The following is a 17,997-nucleotide window of genomic DNA, read 5'->3' on the forward strand; positions in this document are numbered from 1 at the left end:
TTAATCTTTGTAATACTAATTCATGATGTGTGACTGACATAGTCATAGTTACCAAGTTTCGTACATGTTCCCATAGAAAGAAAAGAAAAGATAAAACGATATTGACGGATATTTTAGGCCTCCCACGCTCTATTTTTTATTTAAGGAGCCTTATAGGATTACGTCAAATTTAAAAATTATTTTTCGTGTTTGCTACCCCTATATATAGTATACGAATTTATCTTTTCCTTCTTCCGAAAATTTGAAAATTCAATTTGACACTAAAATATTGTATCTTGAGGCCATAACCAAATTTTTACTCAAATTTGATTGAAAACATGAATAAACTTAAGGGAAAATGACGGCTCAGGATGTGTTTTGATAATTAATACATGCCAAAGACAAGTTAAGAACATTTGTTAATACTGAAAATGTCATTGGCGGGTATTAATTATCGAAACAAGTCATTGGCGGGTATTAATTATCAAAATACGTCATCGGCCGTCATTTCCCTAAACTTCTTAAAGCACATTAATGGGCTAGCTCAAATCTAAATAAATACTAGTATAAATTTCAGTAAACATTTTGCTTCTGGGCCGGAAGATGATTTTCGGCCCACATTCTCGGCCCATAACTTGGAAAGAGCCCAAAACGTTCTTGTGTGTCGTCTCTTTTGCAACAATTTTGGATCTCTCTCTCTCTCTCTCTCTCTCTCTCTCTCTCTCTCTCTCTCTCTCCTGCTTGCTTTCGGAGTTGGCACTGCAAAGTCGCCGTCGATCTACTTCCGGCCGCCCCAACATCTCCGTGAGTCTTCTTTCTCATTAATTACTCCCTTGCCGTTCTCATCCCACTCGAATCTCTCACGAATCACGATCTGTTTTCTTGCTTCACATCTCACATTAGGGTAATTATGCCTGATCTTCTTCGTATTTGCTTTTCAAAAACTCAGTATCTATTACAACTAGAAAAATACGAATGACCGTCCTTAGGGAAGCTGTTATGTTGAAAAAATGTCTCAATATTCGTGAAATGTGCAAAGTTTGGAAATATGTATTCATAATTGAAAAATATGTTCTGTGATTCTAACTTCTTTAGCTCTCAGCGAGCATTATACACGCTTATTGACCGATGGTTAGCAAAATTGTCGGGTTAAAAGGAGGGAAAATTTATACTTTTAGATGGGTTGCCTCATACTTGGGGCAATTTCATTAGAATAAAGGGGTCAAGTTCACAAAGGTGCTTTTGGATTTATCCTGGAAAATAAGTGAGATGTTGTGCTGCTAAGGTGCTTTTGGATTTGGTTCTCTTATGAAAACTTTGTAGTTCATTTTCTTTGGGTGGAATGGAGGTCGAACTACATTTTCTGATTTATCCTATGGGTATTGAAGTCAACCATTGAATGGTTTTTAGGGCCAATGAAAAAAGAAAAAGAAAAAGAAAAAAAAGAACAGGTGGTGTCTAGTTTTGAGGTGGTTGTGTTACCTGTTAGATATTTTTGTCTTTTAGAGCTGTGTACATGCTCTGCTATTGATTGGTCTCTTTTGGTACTGTCGGTTTTTTGGCCTTTCGTACTTTGCCTCCAACAAATTTATTACCTCTCCTTAAAAAAAGAAAAGTGGCTGTTGTATATGTTTTTTTGAAGGTGATAACAGTTGTGCCAACCATTGTTTACACTGGATGTTTGGGTCTCTAATCCCCACCCCACAAAAGGAAATTCCCAGTTTGTCTTCAATAACGGCATTTTGTGATTTCAGAATGTTCATTTTGCTAATGAATGGTGAAGAATTGAACTAATTGATTTCGGGTGTGGATTGATTAGAAGCTATACAAATAAAACCAATTGAAAGGGCTGGTAGTGGATGAAGGAAAGAAAAATAAGGTTGAGGGATTTCATGTTGCTATGGAAGAAGAGTTTCCTTTACTGATCATCTTTTAGCAGAATCTCACCCCAAGGGATGCAGAACTGAGGGGCTAAGATTATCTTCTTCAACTTCAATGATCACAAACATGTGTGCACATTTGTAACTAGATGATCAGTTTTGGATCAAGTTTGGAAAACTAGAAAATTTGGGACATAAACCCACTAACCAAGTGACTTGGATGCTACTAGCAAGTAACAGCTGAAAGTTTATGACGTAGCCTTTATCTGATGTTTCATTAGCTTTTCCTTAACTATCTGTTTTTTATGTCCAGGCTCTTAAGTCGCCGAGCCTGTCAGTATCTAATTTTGCTTAGCTTCTGACATTCAGAGCTATGTCAAAGCATTGTTGCTTAGTTTTGTATGATGGTGTATAGTTGATAAATGCTGCTGAAAGTAGAGAACTTTGCTTGCCATAATGGATTGCTGATGGTATATAATGCAGTAATATCTGATGTTTCATTAGCTTTTCCTTAACTATCTGTTTTTTATGTCCAGGCTCTTAAGTCGCCGAGCCTGTCAGTATCTAATTTTGCTTAGCTTCTGACATTCAGAGCTATGTCAAAGCATTGTTGCTTAGTTTTGTATGATGGTGTATAGTTGATAAATGCTGCTGAAAGTAGAGAACTTTGCTTGCCATAATGGATTGCTGATGGTATATAATGCAGTAAATTTCCCACTTACCATTATTTGAGGATGGCACTTGGCTGCAGCAAGTCTTTTTTGCTTTGTTTTCTTTGATCTGTAGGTGTGTTCATTTTTGTAACCAGTCACTACTTTGTCCTTTTTGCCTTCTCCAATCTCATTTCATTGCCCCTTCAATACTGTGAATAGTAAACATTGAGCTATTGCCAATAAATACCTTTTCGTTTATTTCATTCAATGAACAGATTTTTCTAACATGGCTGGTAGATTGATCCACAAGTTACTGAGGGGTAGACTCCAATCTCAATCCACTGTAAGATTAATTTTCCTCCTTTGCATTGTAAATATAGCATGTGAACTTCATTGAATTTTTGTCATTGTGTGTGACATTTGAGGTTCAATGCTTCTCAGCAGTTGCTTTGATTCTGTAGCTAAGAAGACAATGGTTTACATTGTATTCCGTCTCTTTCGTTCTTAGTGTGTTGGTGTTTGTATTGGGTTTTTCCTTGTTGTTTTAGGCCAGATAACAAGCACACTTTAGCTTGTATTTGCATATAGAAAAATATACGTGCAAGTACATAGGCCTTGCTAAGATCAGTTTTCAGATTTTCTGTGGCAAATGGACAGTAGTTGCTTTTTTTTTGTGCCAAAAATGCCATGATTATGTACCGGTAAATGAAGTTGCTTGTTTCTCAGCATACACTTTTTTTTTTATTCTTACAGACAATTCCTTCAATCTTGGTATTCGAAACACTTATTTTGCTTTAGTGGTTTCTAGATGGCAAAGAATGTAAAGGCCATCAATGAGAAAATTTCCTTTTTGTTTGAAAAATCTCTTGGACAGAGATTGAAGCATGTGCAAGGCTACACACGAGTCCAATTGCTTGGTTATTATTTAAGAAGTTTGTGAATATGAACTCTTTACCTTTTGGGGCGACGGGTGGAAGGGAAGTTGTGTTGACGTTGAGCAATCTAAAAAGTACACTCTGTGATAATGTTTTCTGGGATGTATGACGCTGAAACAAGGAAGCCTTTTATAGATGATTCTGAATTGCTTAGAACTGAAGATCGAGATACATTAGCAATTTTTAGACTTTAGCAATGTGCAGTCTGCACATAGAAAGTTTGCATTGTTCAATACCTTCTTTTCTTTCTGCTCATTCCCCCTTCTCTCAAACAAACATAAGGTGAGGTTCCAACAAAATGAGGTCTGAGAACAAAGTCTGGCAAATGCATCAGGGTCCAGTGAAGGGCGAATGCGCAATGTGAGGCGTTTTTATCTCTCATGAAGCAAGGTATAGGCCTTGTGGCATAATAACTTGAAATCACATAATACGTAAAATTATCTTAACGGAACCCAAATGTGCGGGAGGGAGAGGGTGATACCAATGCTAAGTCAAAGTTATAGGAGCAAAAATTTGATGCACTTTTATACCTTATGTTGAATGTTGAGTCTTATGCTCTAGGGAGATATTGCTATTTTATGTGAATCAGAGTTGTGCTTTGGGGATTTCATCATCATGGAGTTGCCAAACTATATGAGCTTTATGAGGCACTTCAAAGGTTGTGTTTATTTTTCTATGCTTTCAGATAATCCTTGAAGATTCACCCCCCAGACACACATAAGACCACACGAGAAAATTAAGAGCAGCATGGGAAGGCTGCTGCTTCTTCTTCTTCTCCTTCTTTTCCCCTGTTTGTTTTTAATGAAATCTTGGCACAAATAATCAAGGTTCATGCCAGGGAAGATTCTTGTTTTTGGGCCAATATACTTTTAATAAGTAATTCTCTTGATATACTCCCTCCGTCCCAAATTGTTTGTCCGGTCCGCAAAACGAGGACTCAAAAATAATGCACTTATTTCAAGAAAAAATTCAAACTTTTTTCATAAATTAAAAGAACTCATCGATATCTAGTGAATTGTTGAAAAAAATTTGATTTTTTCTTACAAAAATTGTATTATTTTTACATCCTCGTTTTGCGGACCGGACAAACATTATGGGACGGAGGGAGTACATATGAGCAAAACTTTGGTGCTTAACTAGTTTGCTAATCTAGTAACTGGGAAAAATGTAAGCTCTTGGGATTCCAGCAACTTAGTATGGTTTTGGGGTAGTGCGATACATGTTAGCAAGAATTTAGTCAGTGGTTATGCATCTTGCACTTGCCTATGGAAAGATTTTGTGTTCTACTGGTGTTAATCTTGGATTGGCATAGATTGGTGTCTGATGGTAAGTTTATTATAAGCCTGGGAGTCTTGGACTAGGTTATTTTAAAAAAAATTATTGATGGTGGTCCTGAAATTTCACTATTTCATTTATGGTGGTCACCACTGAAGGATACTGTATCTTCCATGACACTCTGCAGGTCCCTCCAGTTTTGTCATCCCGTTTTTCTAACAAAGATGGATCTCCTGGCATGGAATACCTAAGAACTTTTGCACTGCTTGGAGCTGGTGTATCGGGGCTTTTGAGTTTCACAACAATAGCATCTGCTGATGAGGCTGAACATGGTCTACCATGTCCAAACTATCCCTGGCCTCACGAAGGCATTCTGAGTTCATACGATCATGGCTCGTGAGTATTGATGAGCTTATGAAATACTTTCCAGATGCTTTGTCTTAGCTTGCAGTTGTGCTTTCTCTTAGAGCGATACAACTTGTCAAAGGATGGTTGATTTATGGTCGTCCCTTGAACAAAAACAATTAACCTCAGTTTGACAACTCACTCCAAGTTGCTCATTTCTTGTTTCAGTCCCGCTGGCCATTTTTCTCCTATAGAGAACCACTTCTTCTCTTGCCATGTCATCATGCGATGTTTTCAGCCATTTGCATCATAGCTTTTGAACAGAAAATTTATGACCTCTTCCTGCCGCAGCATTGAGCTTTAGCATTTTCTCGTGAAATTTCTTACTCTTAAATAGACCATTCATTTCCTTTGAACACTGTATTGTATTTTTACTTGCTTACAGTTATTGGGCTTTTTTTATATATCTACATTAAGCTTAATATGTTTGATTTCACTGGGCAGAATTCGTCGTGGTCATCAGGTTTACCAGCAAGTCTGTGCTTCCTGTCATTCTATGGGCCTAATTTCATATCGTGACTTGGTGGGTGTAGCATACACAGAGGAGGAAACAAAGGCTATGGCAGCTGAGATTGAGGTTGTTGATGGACCCAATGATGAGGGTGAAATGTTTACTCGCCCTGGTAAACTTAGTGATCGTTTCCCGCAGCCATATGCCAATGAACAAGCTGCTAGGTTTGCTAATGGAGGAGCCTATCCTCCAGATCTAAGTCTTATCACCAAAGTAATTCCTGTCTTCTGTTTCTAATTTCTTTTCGAGTGATTCAGTATTGCCTGTGTCTAAGAAATCTTACTGTTTGACCTTTCAGGCTCGTCACAATGGTCAGAACTATGTATTTGCCCTTCTAACTGGTTACCATGATCCTCCTGCTGGTGTTTCAGTAAGTTCTAATTAATAACAGTATCTTCTGCAACTTTCTTCTTGAACCTTGATGTTTATTACTTTGTTTAATGGTATTTTAAAATAAATAGTACTTCAATCAGTCAATAAAAGAAGAAGAAGAAGAATGTAGTTATTGCCAATTTGCCACAGCTCCAGTGGCTGCTATGGCAGGAAAATTTTAGAGCTTTTGTATTAGATGCAGCTGGAAAATGGTCATAAATTTGGAATGACTTGTGCCGATTGTAGTTTTCCGTGTGGGGTACAGTTTGACGGTGGTAGTTTAGCCTGTTCTCCATCACATGGAATGCTGTCATTTGAAACTAATGTATGCCACTTATGGTTGCATGTCACTTAATTGAAAAAAAAAACAAAAACTTATGATTGCGTGTCATTGTCGTGCGTGTGTGATTTATGTCATGAAGTCATCAGAGCTTCCGCTGTCTATAGGAAATTAAGGATAATTATTTCCATACTTTTCGGGTCCGCATATATAATGTGCTCGACTTTAGTTATTGGTTCCCTCACTTCATGAACTTTGTCCTTAATGGCTTAAGATGGAAGGCGTCTCCATCTGTTGATGATCGATTGATCTCATTCTTGGGAATTGCTTTTCTGGGTTGTACTGTTTGTGCCCTTAAATCGAAAACATAAGTTGGGGTATTGTCTGATGTATACTTTTTTCAAAAAATGTGAAGATCATGGTAGTATGCAAAACCACCACATGTTTGCTCTTTTGCTTGTGGAATACCATCTATAATTGATGTATTTGTGTGACCTTGCTCGTACTATTTTTGAGTAAGTTTAGGTACTACCCTCTTTTTTTGCTTAATCACCCAGATTGTCGTGGTATTGTAGATCCGAGAAGGTTTGCATTACAATCCTTACTTCCCTGGTGGAGCTATTGCTATGCCTAAAATGCTTAATGATGGAGCTGTTGAGTATGAAGATGGTACCCCTGCAACGGAAGCTCAGGTTGGTTCCTCTCTAACTTTACCTCGGTATTATAGGGGCTTGAATAATCTTTAAAATTGTTGCGCTTGTTCTCCTAAACCCATTGTTGTAGTTAAAAGCTCATACTCCTCTCTAATATGTGCAGATGGGGAAGGATGTTGTGTCGTTTTTGTCATGGGCTGCAGAACCAGAAATGGAAGAAAGGAAACTGGTATGCTGACTTTAACAGTACCACACATCATTATATTACGAAACAAATGTTTATGCAAACGGAGTTTGTACACAATTTTCCTACCTAATGATTTGAGCTTTTGAGGTCCTCCAAACGAAAACACCCATGGTTATTGTATTTTATTTCAAAGTGCTCCCACATCATCCTTATCGATATTTGGTTTTGTTTTTCACCACAAGGCAGTATTTTCCTCATTTGGTTTTGTGTTTCTCCACAAGGCAGTATTTTCCTCTTGGTGGTTCTATAGGAGTTAGTAATTTTCTCATGTGTGCGACTTTCTTAATGCAGATGGGATTCAAGTGGATATTTGTCCTGTCACTGGCATTGCTTCAAGCTGGTTATTACCGACGAATGAAGTGGTCCGTTCTCAAGTCTCGTAAGCTCGTGCTTGATGTCGTCAACTAGATCTGTATCCTCTTGTTCCTCTTGAGATAATGCTTGTGGGAGGAATCCATATGGCAATAATTTATACGACGAACTATGTTTTTCTGCTGTGAAAATTGGTTCAACCCGTCCATTGGTAATGGGGGGTTACTGGAAGAGTTAATTTTTGAGTTAAATTCAGTTGACGAAATAAGAGACTGTTTTTTTGAAATTGTGAACTGGCCAGAATTGTTGAAATGCAAAATTTTTGTGGTTGGCTTCCAGTCTTGTGTATTGTCGTTTCCTTTTTCGATTGACTGTAGAAACATACGAATGTGTAATACAATATTTGTTTTGTGCTACATCACATGAGGGAATATTAATTCGCATTGAGTAGGTTTGGATTGATTAAGCTTTGTATAAAAAAAGAGAGATTAATTGGTCCAGTGGGCTCGCTGTAATCTCCTCTGTGGGGTTTAAGTTACTGATATCCGATCAGCTTGAGCTTTCATGTACCTACTTTGACAAGACGAACAAAATGAACGCTTCATATCAAATAAGAGAATCCCGAGTGGGCTACCTAATGCGGGCACAACATGAGTGTACACACTGCTCATCAACATTGATAACGATACCGTTAGGACTGATAAATAAAACAAATTGTAAGAGTTCGGGTTCGGGTTCGGGTTCGGGTTCGCTCGTTAAAAGTTTGTCTATGCTCAGTTTGATACATAAACAAACCAAGTTTCAATCTTTTTGAAGTTTGTTGAAGTTTTCAAATCAAACTTGAAAAAACTACTACTGGCCTCTTCAGTTTATGATATGTGAAAACTGTTAACCTGCTCGAAATCGGCTTTGATTAAGTCTTGTTGAAGATTCATACTAATTTTCAAAAAGATAGCTCTTAATTATATACGTAACTACTATAAATAAATCAGGTTAGATCGGGTGGTTCATTTTTTATTAACATTAGTAGATGCTCTCAAGGCATTGTCATGTCCCATAATCCTTCACCACCTCACACATTCATGTTGAGTTAGTTAGAAAGGTGTAAGCTTTAGTCAATGATGTAATTAGTAAGTGTGTCTATAAAAGTAGTTGTACAAAATACTCAGTTGGTAGACTAAAAATAGTAATTCACAATTATGCATAGGTACTATTCCTATGATGTAATCAGTGATGTATTCTCCAGTGTTTGTATTCCCTCCTTACGTCTATAAAGGGAGGGCTCCGCTTATTGTAATAACCAAGTCAGTTGAAGTTAAAAAAGCCAGTCAGTGTTTGCAATAATATTTCAGTCTCTTGTGTTCTTATAATCCCTTGTTGTGTTCTCTCTACAATCCTAAGTTTAAAACTCTACAGGAATTGTGATGATAGGTGTTATCAGCCAAATTGCAATACACACGGCACACAAAGAATAATCGTATAAAGACTGCAAATAAAAGAACAGAGAGATTTGCACGCGTTATCCAAATAACTAGATAATAACAGTCATGCCTCACACAACCATACAAAATGGATGAGGAGTGTAGAAAATAAACTCGACAAACCCAATAGAGAATGTCTTAAACAACCGTGACGATGCTCCAAAATTACTGAATAATCACTAAAAAACACTGAATATAATTATTGCTCCCACAAAAAAGGCAGATGCCCACCTTTCACCAAACACAAATCACATTGGTCGAGGGAGGAGGCACGTATGTGTCCCGTCTCCCAGGAGTGTTCATTTACTCGGGAAATTTTCCGGTGCCAGGTGGGTATATTCCACGGGCACTTTTGGATGGCCGAGATTGAAACATTTTCTTTCATCTCATTTCATCGCTCTTTTTCTTCTTTTTCTCTCTCCAAATTCGAGCCATCCAAAAACGCAATGAACAGTCTGAATGTGCTGAGCGGACACCACGTGATATCCACCCAGCACTGAAAAATTTCTCCATTTACTCCAATCCTCTTAACACCAATCACAAAGCTTCAGTTCGTCGGATGCAGCTGCTGCTCGCTTTTAACCTGGGCCCTAGCTCATCCGTCACAACTAATCATCTTCAAGCTCTCGTTTTCCTTCGTTTTTTGGATTTTACGGGCATTTTTTTCTCATTCAAATTTTTTTCGCATTAGTTAGTTTTGCGCTAAATTTTTACAAATTATTAATTTGTTTTGACAAAAAAAACATAAAACCCATTTTTTTTACTTTTACCTAATTATTTTTGAAAATATCTAAAGATAATTAGATAAAGTCCCAAAAGTCGATTTTTTTTTGCCTTATCTTGAATATTTTCTAATATATTTGAGTAAAAGTAATTTTTTTAAATTTTCCAATTGCTTTCGTTGAGACCAACACATAATTCACAAAAATTTGGCGTAAAATTAACAAACTAACAAACGTAAAAAATAAAAAATAAAGACTGAAGGTCCAAAAAAATTTCAAAAAAGAGAGCAAGGAAGCCCTAGACACGTAGTGCTTCCACGCGAGTCCTCGTACCCGGTAGTATTCTCCCTTTCAATTTCTCAATTATGAGAGAGAGAGAGAGAGAGAGAGAGAGAGAGAGAGAGAGAGAGAGAGGTGTCTCTGTTGAGGTGAGAAAGAAGTCTCTAGAGAGATGGAGAGGTATGGCGGAATTGGTTGCTCCGCTTGGTGGTGGGGCCGGCGTAGCGGACGAAGAATTTGATAATCAACCGTAAGATGCTAATACTCCGGCACATCAATCAGCTTATCCGACGGCTGTAATGCCGCCAACAAGTGCTGTCGGTGGCCAAGAGCCTGACGGCAACGGCCATCAGCAGTGCACTTAAGTACCAGGAAAAAGCGTCGTCGGTGCCTGAAGTGCGTGACGGCCGGACATCTGCATGGAGACGGATAACGGACGAGGAGAGAATCTATTGGAAGACTTGTGTCCAGGCAGAAAATCTGAGCAAAAAGCGATCTGTATGCTCTGTAAATCAGGTAATACTTACTACCTCAGTGGCTCAGTGGAGTGATTACTTAGTGCTGATACAACACCGTCACGTGCTGCTTCACAGATTTTATCATCTCACGTAGGGTACGAAAGTTAGCGTATGGACTCACGTGAATGTGAGATGGTACTAGATGTCTATGGAATAGCACGTGACAGTACTCCAAAAGCATGCGATAATCAATTGTAAATTTCTTTACGACTAGAATACTGTACGCTAGTGGTGCCGGTTATAAACTAAAGTTCAAGTTGCGGCTAAATTTAGGACTCAAAAAATTTAGGAATGCCTCCTTTAATAGCCCTTACACTAGTCCAATAAAAAATATATCTATGTTGTTCTTAAAAATTCGTAAAAAAGCCCCATCTTTAATTTTTGCTTTACGGCTGTGAAAAGTCTAGGCTAGCCTTGCAATATGCGTGTGTTTGTTCTAAAAAAATGATAAAATATTAATACCCAAACTGCGCGCATTTATTAATGCAAAAAATTCGGTGCGTGAGAGTCTATTCTCACACACAAAACTTATCATTTTTTTACATTGACGAAAACAATTTTTTTCTGTTAAAAAAAATGGTTTTGCCATTAACAATATTACTCTATTCTCACAAGAGGTGGGATATAAATACCCTAATGATCCGTTTATTCGGCAAGACTAATATTTGAATAGATACAAAGATCTAATAGAATATATCATCTCATCGAATAATATTAACACACTCAACACAGTCCTCCGATGATCTTTTCAATCTATGTCGTACAAATTACAACCACGTGCTATATAGTCTAATGTTGAGTTCATATCAGGTCAAACAAACAAATTAAACAAGCCGGTGGTGATCCCACTAGTCTCGAATTTTAAGTGGGGTGATATTATTAATCCCATCACATCAAACCGATGAGATCTGTTTGACACCCAATTTTGCAACAAATCAATTACACTCTGTAAAATTATTAGTATATTCCTGTGGAACAAATAGTTTGTTCGATTGCTATTTTAAATTTAGTTGATTATAAATTAAATTCTGGAAATATAAGCAAAAAAAGACAAGATTTGGTTTTAAAATTTCGTCTGGTTTTCTAAAGTTAATTAATTTGATTTAACCAAGGACCTCAAAATTTTGTGGGGGCGATCCAGTCGGCAAAAATTAGTGATTAGTCGATCTGGCGAAGGAAATTTTGTAACAAAACCAAGGGGAATGGTGCTATCAACTTAGGCCCCATGTTGACTTTCTCTTTAAGTTTTAGTTTGAAAATTGCGCTATCAAATTTTATGTAGTCGATTTTTCTGTTTTAATTCGGTCTTGGCTAGCGAACGGTGTGATTCATTTTTCAAAATCTGATCGATGTGTGCGTAAATCCACCCGGATACCATAAGTAATAAAAAGAGCCATAATACTACTGAGTTAAAATTCTTTCCACCTGGGTTTTCCGGCCCTGCACCACCGCCCTTTTACGGCTCTACCTTGCATTTTTATTATAATAAATTTGAACCGTTCATCTTGTAAGGCCCGCGGAGTAGTATATCTCCACACAAAAAATAAGCTTGATCAGACGTCGATAGGTATATTAAGAATCGAATATTGGTTTATGAAACGGACAGTTTAATTTCAAAATCTATGACCGTTCATTCTGTAAATCAAAATTCAAGTTTTAATATATCTATCTATATCCAATCAAACTGATTTTTTTTTACATAGATATACTACTCTGCGGACCCTACAAAATGAATGGTTCATATTACAACGAAAAAATCTTGCGAGGCCCACAGGCTGTGGTTTCCACCCCTTGCGGATAGAATTAAACCTACTCTCAATACTATTTCATGTTAGAGATTGCTGTCATTCATACAATAATTCAGGGGATAAAGTCATGGCCACCATTAATTGGTTGACGTTTATATATATATCCAAATAAATTGAAACTGAGGGGGATAAATATCTGGAGGTGGGGATAAAATTAATCTCCACCATGGGTTGAGTTTACACTCATAGTTTATGTCAGGCCTTAAATGGTATGATCCACGATCGCTTTGGAAACCACTTTACTTTCCTTTTGCGGGTGCAAAGAATATAAATGATTATTTCTGCTTTAATTTTCCCCCCGTCAGTTCCAAACCCCAAATTTTTGCTTGCTATTCACTTCGTCATAAGACCATCCGCGTGTCCCCATGGTATCATTGCAGCCCGTTGTCCCGAGAGGAGGGGCTGCAAATGAATTGATCCGTTCGTGAGCTCGACTTGGTAAATGATTGTTCGAGTTCGATTCATCTTACTAAACAAATCGAACTTAAAACCTGACAGTATTCGGCTCAGTAAAACTCGTAAACTTGAACTATATATAAACTTGAATGCGTATATAATATTGCATAACTTGCAAAGGTAATAAGTTACATGTATAAACTATTACAAGTACTATAAACTAATCTTGGGAAATGATATTGGCACTCCAAAAATTGATACATGCACTCCAAAAAATAAAGGAAATTGGCTTTGGAGTTACACTGATTTTGGAGTGCCTGCATCAATTTTTGGAGTGCCAATATCATTTCCCCTAATCTATGTTTATGTTTTGATACTTTCCTATATGTATGAACTTGTTTTTGTACCTCATCAAAATATTATTTGTAACTATAGACCTGCATCAGAGTTTAAATATATGATATTTTTTGAGTTTGAGCTCAAGTTTGCCAAAAACTTTGACAGACGAACTTGATCAACATTGTAAAGCTCGGTTCGATTCAGCTTGCTTGAAGCCCTACTGAACAACAAACAATCCACCTTCACACATGAACGTTGACTATGCACGCGCACCTCGTTACACAAGGGAGTCTGAATTTTGCTCGCAAAAGGCGAAGGTTTGATATTTTGCTTCAAATAATTAGAGTACTTCGTTTTTTTTATCTAAATTAGCGGAGTTAGCTCCGCCGTCACATAGCCCAAATTTTAAATGTCACACCTTAGATTTGAACAGCCGAAAAGTGAGGAAACAGGAGGAAAAAACAATTACTCCAAAAGAAGAATGTGAAAAAAAAAAAAGAGGGAAAAATTCTACTACGCCTAAAACCCAGTCATGTTCTCTTCCCTTCTCTCTCAAACCAAACAGGAAACGGAATTTTTTTTTTAAAAACTTTTCCTTGTTTTCCCTTCCTTTCCCATGTGCCAAAAAAAAAGAGCTTTAATAATACTCCTCCTAATCTCTTTTTAACTAAACTCACATCTCCACCCTTGTCGACATTTATCCTAACAATTTCTCCTCGATCAGGGGACAGATATCTGGGGTTGGTGAGAAAAAAGTCTCCAGCATTCTCAGTCTGTGTGTGTGCAGTGTGCTAGACTTTAGAAATAGAATAAATTTTTTACACGGTCGGCATAAATATTTGTTTTCTCCAAATCAATTGTATTGCATCACGTCGTCATATTTTATTAATTGAGATCACTATTTTGACACGTATCGCAATATAATTGATTTGAAAAAAATAAATATTTACACCGTCGGTGTAAAAAATATATTCTCCTTTAAAAATGGTATGATCCATGTTTGGCTTTGACACCATTTTACTTTCCTTTCGTGGATACCAAGAATGGAAATGTCTCTTTCGATCGAATCCTTGCTTTGCGATTCACTTCGGCACAGGACCATCAACGTGTCCTTATATCATTGCACTACTTGTCCCAACAACAAAACAGTCCCCCACGCGCACGCATTGGAGCGTAGGATTGAGGAAAATGCTAAGCAGAGCGCCTTAGAACGGTGGATAATACGTAGAAAGTGCGGTTAATTTGTAAAAAAAAAAAACGTTTTGATTTTCGAGAAAAAGTATGTTGATATTCGTGAAAATGTATTGGTGTCTGTTAGATGTGAATTGGAATCCGAACTTGTTTGGCGTGAGCCTCAAATTTTTTTTTAAAATTGAAAATGCATTCTTTAATATTTGAGTTAAAGATTCCGATTTGGTAAAGATACTAACTCATACTCCAACTGTCCCATTTTCTTTGTCATTTTTTGGTATTTGTGTCAGTTTTCAAACACTTATATCTTTCAATATGAATCTCAAAAAATATGCAATATGAATTTTGTTTGATAGTTCTCAATTAATTCTATAATACAAAGTTTTCAAAACTATGAAAAACATATAGATTGTGACATAAATGTTTAAAGAACGACATGAATAACGAAAAAGACAAACAAAATGGAACGGATGGAATATTATTGTACCTAATGCTTATGAACCCCCATGGTGCTATAACACTTCACATGCGTATCTTGTTCCTTCCGTAAAAGAATTTTATAGGGAAAATGACGGCCCATGACGTGTTTTGAGAATTAATACCCGCTAAATACATGCTGATAACATTTGTTTATACTGAAAATGTCTTTGACAGGTATTAATTATCAAAATACGTCGTTGGCCGTCATTTTCCCAATTTTATACTACCTCTATCATGTACTATATTAGGTTGTTTGATGTGGCAACTTATAACTTTACTTCATGTCGAAAGTTCTGTCCTTAACGTTCACTTTTATTTTTTATAAACATAAACGGCTTGAAAATTTTGAGATCCTATTTTCCGGAACGCATCATTTTGCTATTGCTTTATTCACAATTTGTGTAATTATTATTCACTCTAATTTCTGACTGGACTGCCTCGTTCCTCTAAAAAAATAAATACTAATTTTTCAAATAAGTACTTACTTTTTAAAATTAAATGTGATGTATTGTTAGAGAATGTCCCGTCCCGTAAGATAAAAAATAAATATTTAAAAAATAAAAACGTTAGCGAAACAAACCAGACGTACGTACTCGCCTTTTTTAAGCGCGTGGATTTTTTTGGGTGGGACGGCGCGTGATGCTAAACTGTTAACGATTTTGAATTGTCAACACCACGTGTCCCTCGTAGTGGCATATTTCTTTCGGACCCGGGGACCCTGCCGAGCGGCACCCCTGCCGAGCGGGTGCCGAGCGGCCAATCCGGCCGTTCATCTCGGAATCAACGGCCCGAATCGAAACATCTTTTTCCTTTTCTTTTTCTTTTTTTTTAAATCCGTTCGGTACCTTTACATCCGGGCCATCCAAAACACTTTTGGACGGCCGAGATGCGCTCGGCACCGCTGCCAAGCACCTCTGCTTGGCAGCATCTCCCAATCCATTTCTTTCTTTGTTTCCGTACTTGGGAATATTAAAGTGGCATATTTCAACTTGGTGGGTCAAGACTCTTTTCCCATGGGCTCCCCTTTCACTGTCCCCATCCGTACACTTCCCTTCACTGTCCCCATCCCTCACGCCAGTCCGCATTCTACACAACTCACCTTCTCGTTGGCTAACCAAGTGGGCACCAAAACCCAAAAAAAATCATGACTTCAACCACCACAAAACAAAATTATGAGTGGACCCACCTTGAAATTATAGTAATGGAGTGATTATTCAATGTCATCGGTTGCCGCCGCGTGGTGCATTAAATCCAGATTTTTAAAAAAAAATAAAAATTAAGCCTTTCGATATCGTTACATATTGATATATTGACGGGAGGGGAAATCGCATGAGTATTGATTGGTTCTTGTCACGTGCTATTCGCTCCGTTCTAATTTGTTTGTTCATTTTTTGATCTTTAAGTGTTTTAAAATATTTGTCCAATATAGGTTTGACTTGTCAAAATTTTCTTAATGCCATTTTTCTTTCAAAAAATAATGGATTGGTTGAGAGTTGAGTTTTGGAGGATCTACACTCCCATTCAATGCTAGGAAATTGAGGGGCATTCTTGCAAAATCAAAACTTTTAAAGAGCAATTATTATGTTCTCTTAAAAAGTTAAAATTTCAAAAATGGGCAAACAAATCGGGACGGAAGGAATAGTCTGTTAGTAATTTACAGAACGATTCACAGCCGATAGTTTGATCGTGATTTCGGCACTTAAAAACTCACAACCGTAGCAATCAATTCTCGTTATTCATCTTTTGATACTCTCAATACCGTACACACTACATAATAAATGAGTTATAGTGACAATATAGTTGTCACTAAATTATGTCACTATAGGTAAAAAATTGTCACTAAATACTTTTGGCTACACATTTTTAGTGACAACTCAGTAATAATTTTTTTGTCACTCATTCTTTTATAGTGATACCTCAACCGATACCGTCAGTGTCCCGATACACTATTATTTAAAATCTTGCTCCGAAGGCCTTTTCCCACCGTATTCATGTGATGGGGTTTATAGACTTTGTCTCGGGCCCGTCACAAAATGCGGTGGGAAAGTAGCCAAAGCAACAACACGTAACGGTGTGCGTCAAGAGGCATTGATTATATTTTAATAGTGATAGTCCATAGCCAATCGCTATGCAATTTTGCACAAAATTTTCCCTAGCCAATCCCACTCCAGTCTTTCCTTCAGGCAGTGCCCTATCAAGTGTCACCGCATCCACCGTTCATTACCCTATAAATATTATCTCCTGATCTACTAGTAAATTCATTTTTACAGAGAGAGAGAGAGAGAGAGAGAGAGAGATGGGCGGTAATAAGGGAAAGGGAAAATATAGCACGGCGAGATCAGGCGGCGGTGTGCTCGACAAGTCAACTATCGACCGTATTATGCTCAGATTCCGGCCAATTGCACCGAAACCCGCCGGAAACGGATCTTCTTCCGGCGAAGCGACGCCGGAGTGCGACAACAACAAGAACATCCTTACCAATAAAAGAACGAAAAGAAAGTACGTTAGGGTTAGAAAGCACAACAAGCCACGGAAAAAGAAGAAAACGCCGTCGCCCGAGGGCGGAGAGACCGAAAACGCTCAGCACAAGAGCTTTGAGACGCTTCAGCTGTTGCCGGAGAGATCCGACGGCGAGGCATTACTACAGTGGAGCAATGTCATCGAGTCACGGGTGACGGTGGAGTGCGTGACGGACACGTGCGCGGCGGACGGAGACGGGCTGGGGTCGACGGACGAGGATAGGTTGAGGAATCTGGAGGCGGACGCGTGTCCGGGGTTCGTGTCGGATGGTTCCCACGCGGTGCGGTGGGTGAACGAAGCTTACAAGAAGATGGTGACGAGTGCTGAAGAAAATGATGGCATTCATGGGTTCTGGAAGAAGGAATTTAGGGTTTGTTTAGTAATGAAAGTGAAGTATCCGTGCAAGTGTTTGCACCCTGCGTTCGGGTGTAGGGTGAGGGTGGACTACACGTGGCGCGATCGGAAGCTGTCGCGGACCGTGCCGGGCGACGTGTGGAGGATGGAGTGTGGTTGGTTTGCATGGCGGCTGGACGTGAAGTCTGCGTTGAGTTTGGGCATTTGATGGATAGTAATATGAGGTACTACTATTTTGTTTTATAATTCAAACGTTTCGTCAGCTCGCGCGCCACCTCGAGACCGATCTTTTGTTTTTTAGTGGGGTTCTAACTAAAATTGGAGCAAAACCATATAAGAAATGGCTCCAAAGACGTTGATGGCACTTGATGTAATATCAGGTACTATTGCTCCTTGTCGAATTTTTT

General features: G+C 38.1%; 2 protein-coding genes across 3 annotated transcripts; both read left to right on the forward strand.

Annotated features, from left to right (window-relative positions):
- Positions 1–692: 692 nt before the first annotated feature.
- LOC131336126 (cytochrome c1-2, heme protein, mitochondrial) lies at positions 693–7,918 on the forward strand. 2 transcript variants are annotated; one of them, XM_058371822.1, is made up of 9 exons: positions 703–783; positions 2,566–2,645; positions 2,788–2,855; positions 4,910–5,118; positions 5,572–5,851; positions 5,937–6,008; positions 6,866–6,982; positions 7,107–7,172; positions 7,482–7,918. In XM_058371822.1, exons 3-9 carry the CDS (start codon positions 2,799–2,801, stop codon positions 7,596–7,598), a joined length of 918 nt encoding a protein of 305 aa, XP_058227805.1. In that variant the 5' UTR covers positions 703–783; positions 2,566–2,645; positions 2,788–2,798; the 3' UTR covers positions 7,599–7,918. The 2 variants fall into 2 exon arrangements, with proteins under 2 accessions (XP_058227806.1, XP_058227805.1); XM_058371823.1 differs by lacking the exon at positions 2,566–2,645 and having other exon boundaries at positions 693–783.
- A 9,094-nt stretch (positions 7,919–17,012) lies between these two features.
- LOC131336342 (uncharacterized) lies at positions 17,013–17,798 on the forward strand. Its single transcript, XM_058372130.1, has one exon. The coding sequence runs from the start codon at positions 17,013–17,015 to the stop codon at positions 17,796–17,798; it is 786 nt and encodes a 261-aa protein (XP_058228113.1).
- Positions 17,799–17,997: the final 199 nt, after the last annotated feature.

Source organism: Rhododendron vialii, chromosome 8a, assembly GCF_030253575.1.
Source record: "Rhododendron vialii isolate Sample 1 chromosome 8a, ASM3025357v1".
NCBI lineage: Eukaryota > Viridiplantae > Streptophyta > Magnoliopsida > Ericales > Ericaceae > Rhododendron > Rhododendron vialii.

Coding starts and splice junctions, on each gene's coding strand:
- LOC131336126 (XM_058371823.1), top strand. CDS start 2,799: ATGGCTGGTAGATTGATCCACAAGTTACTGAGGGGTAGACTCCAATCT. Junction 6,983..7,106: donor CCCCTGCAACGGAAGCTCAG/GTTGGTTCCTCT, acceptor TAATATGTGCAG/ATGGGGAAGGATGTTGTGTC. Junction 7,173..7,481: donor AAATGGAAGAAAGGAAACTG/GTATGCTGACTT, acceptor TTCTTAATGCAG/ATGGGATTCAAGTGGATATT.
- LOC131336342 (XM_058372130.1), top strand. CDS start 17,013: ATGGGCGGTAATAAGGGAAAGGGAAAATATAGCACGGCGAGATCAGGC.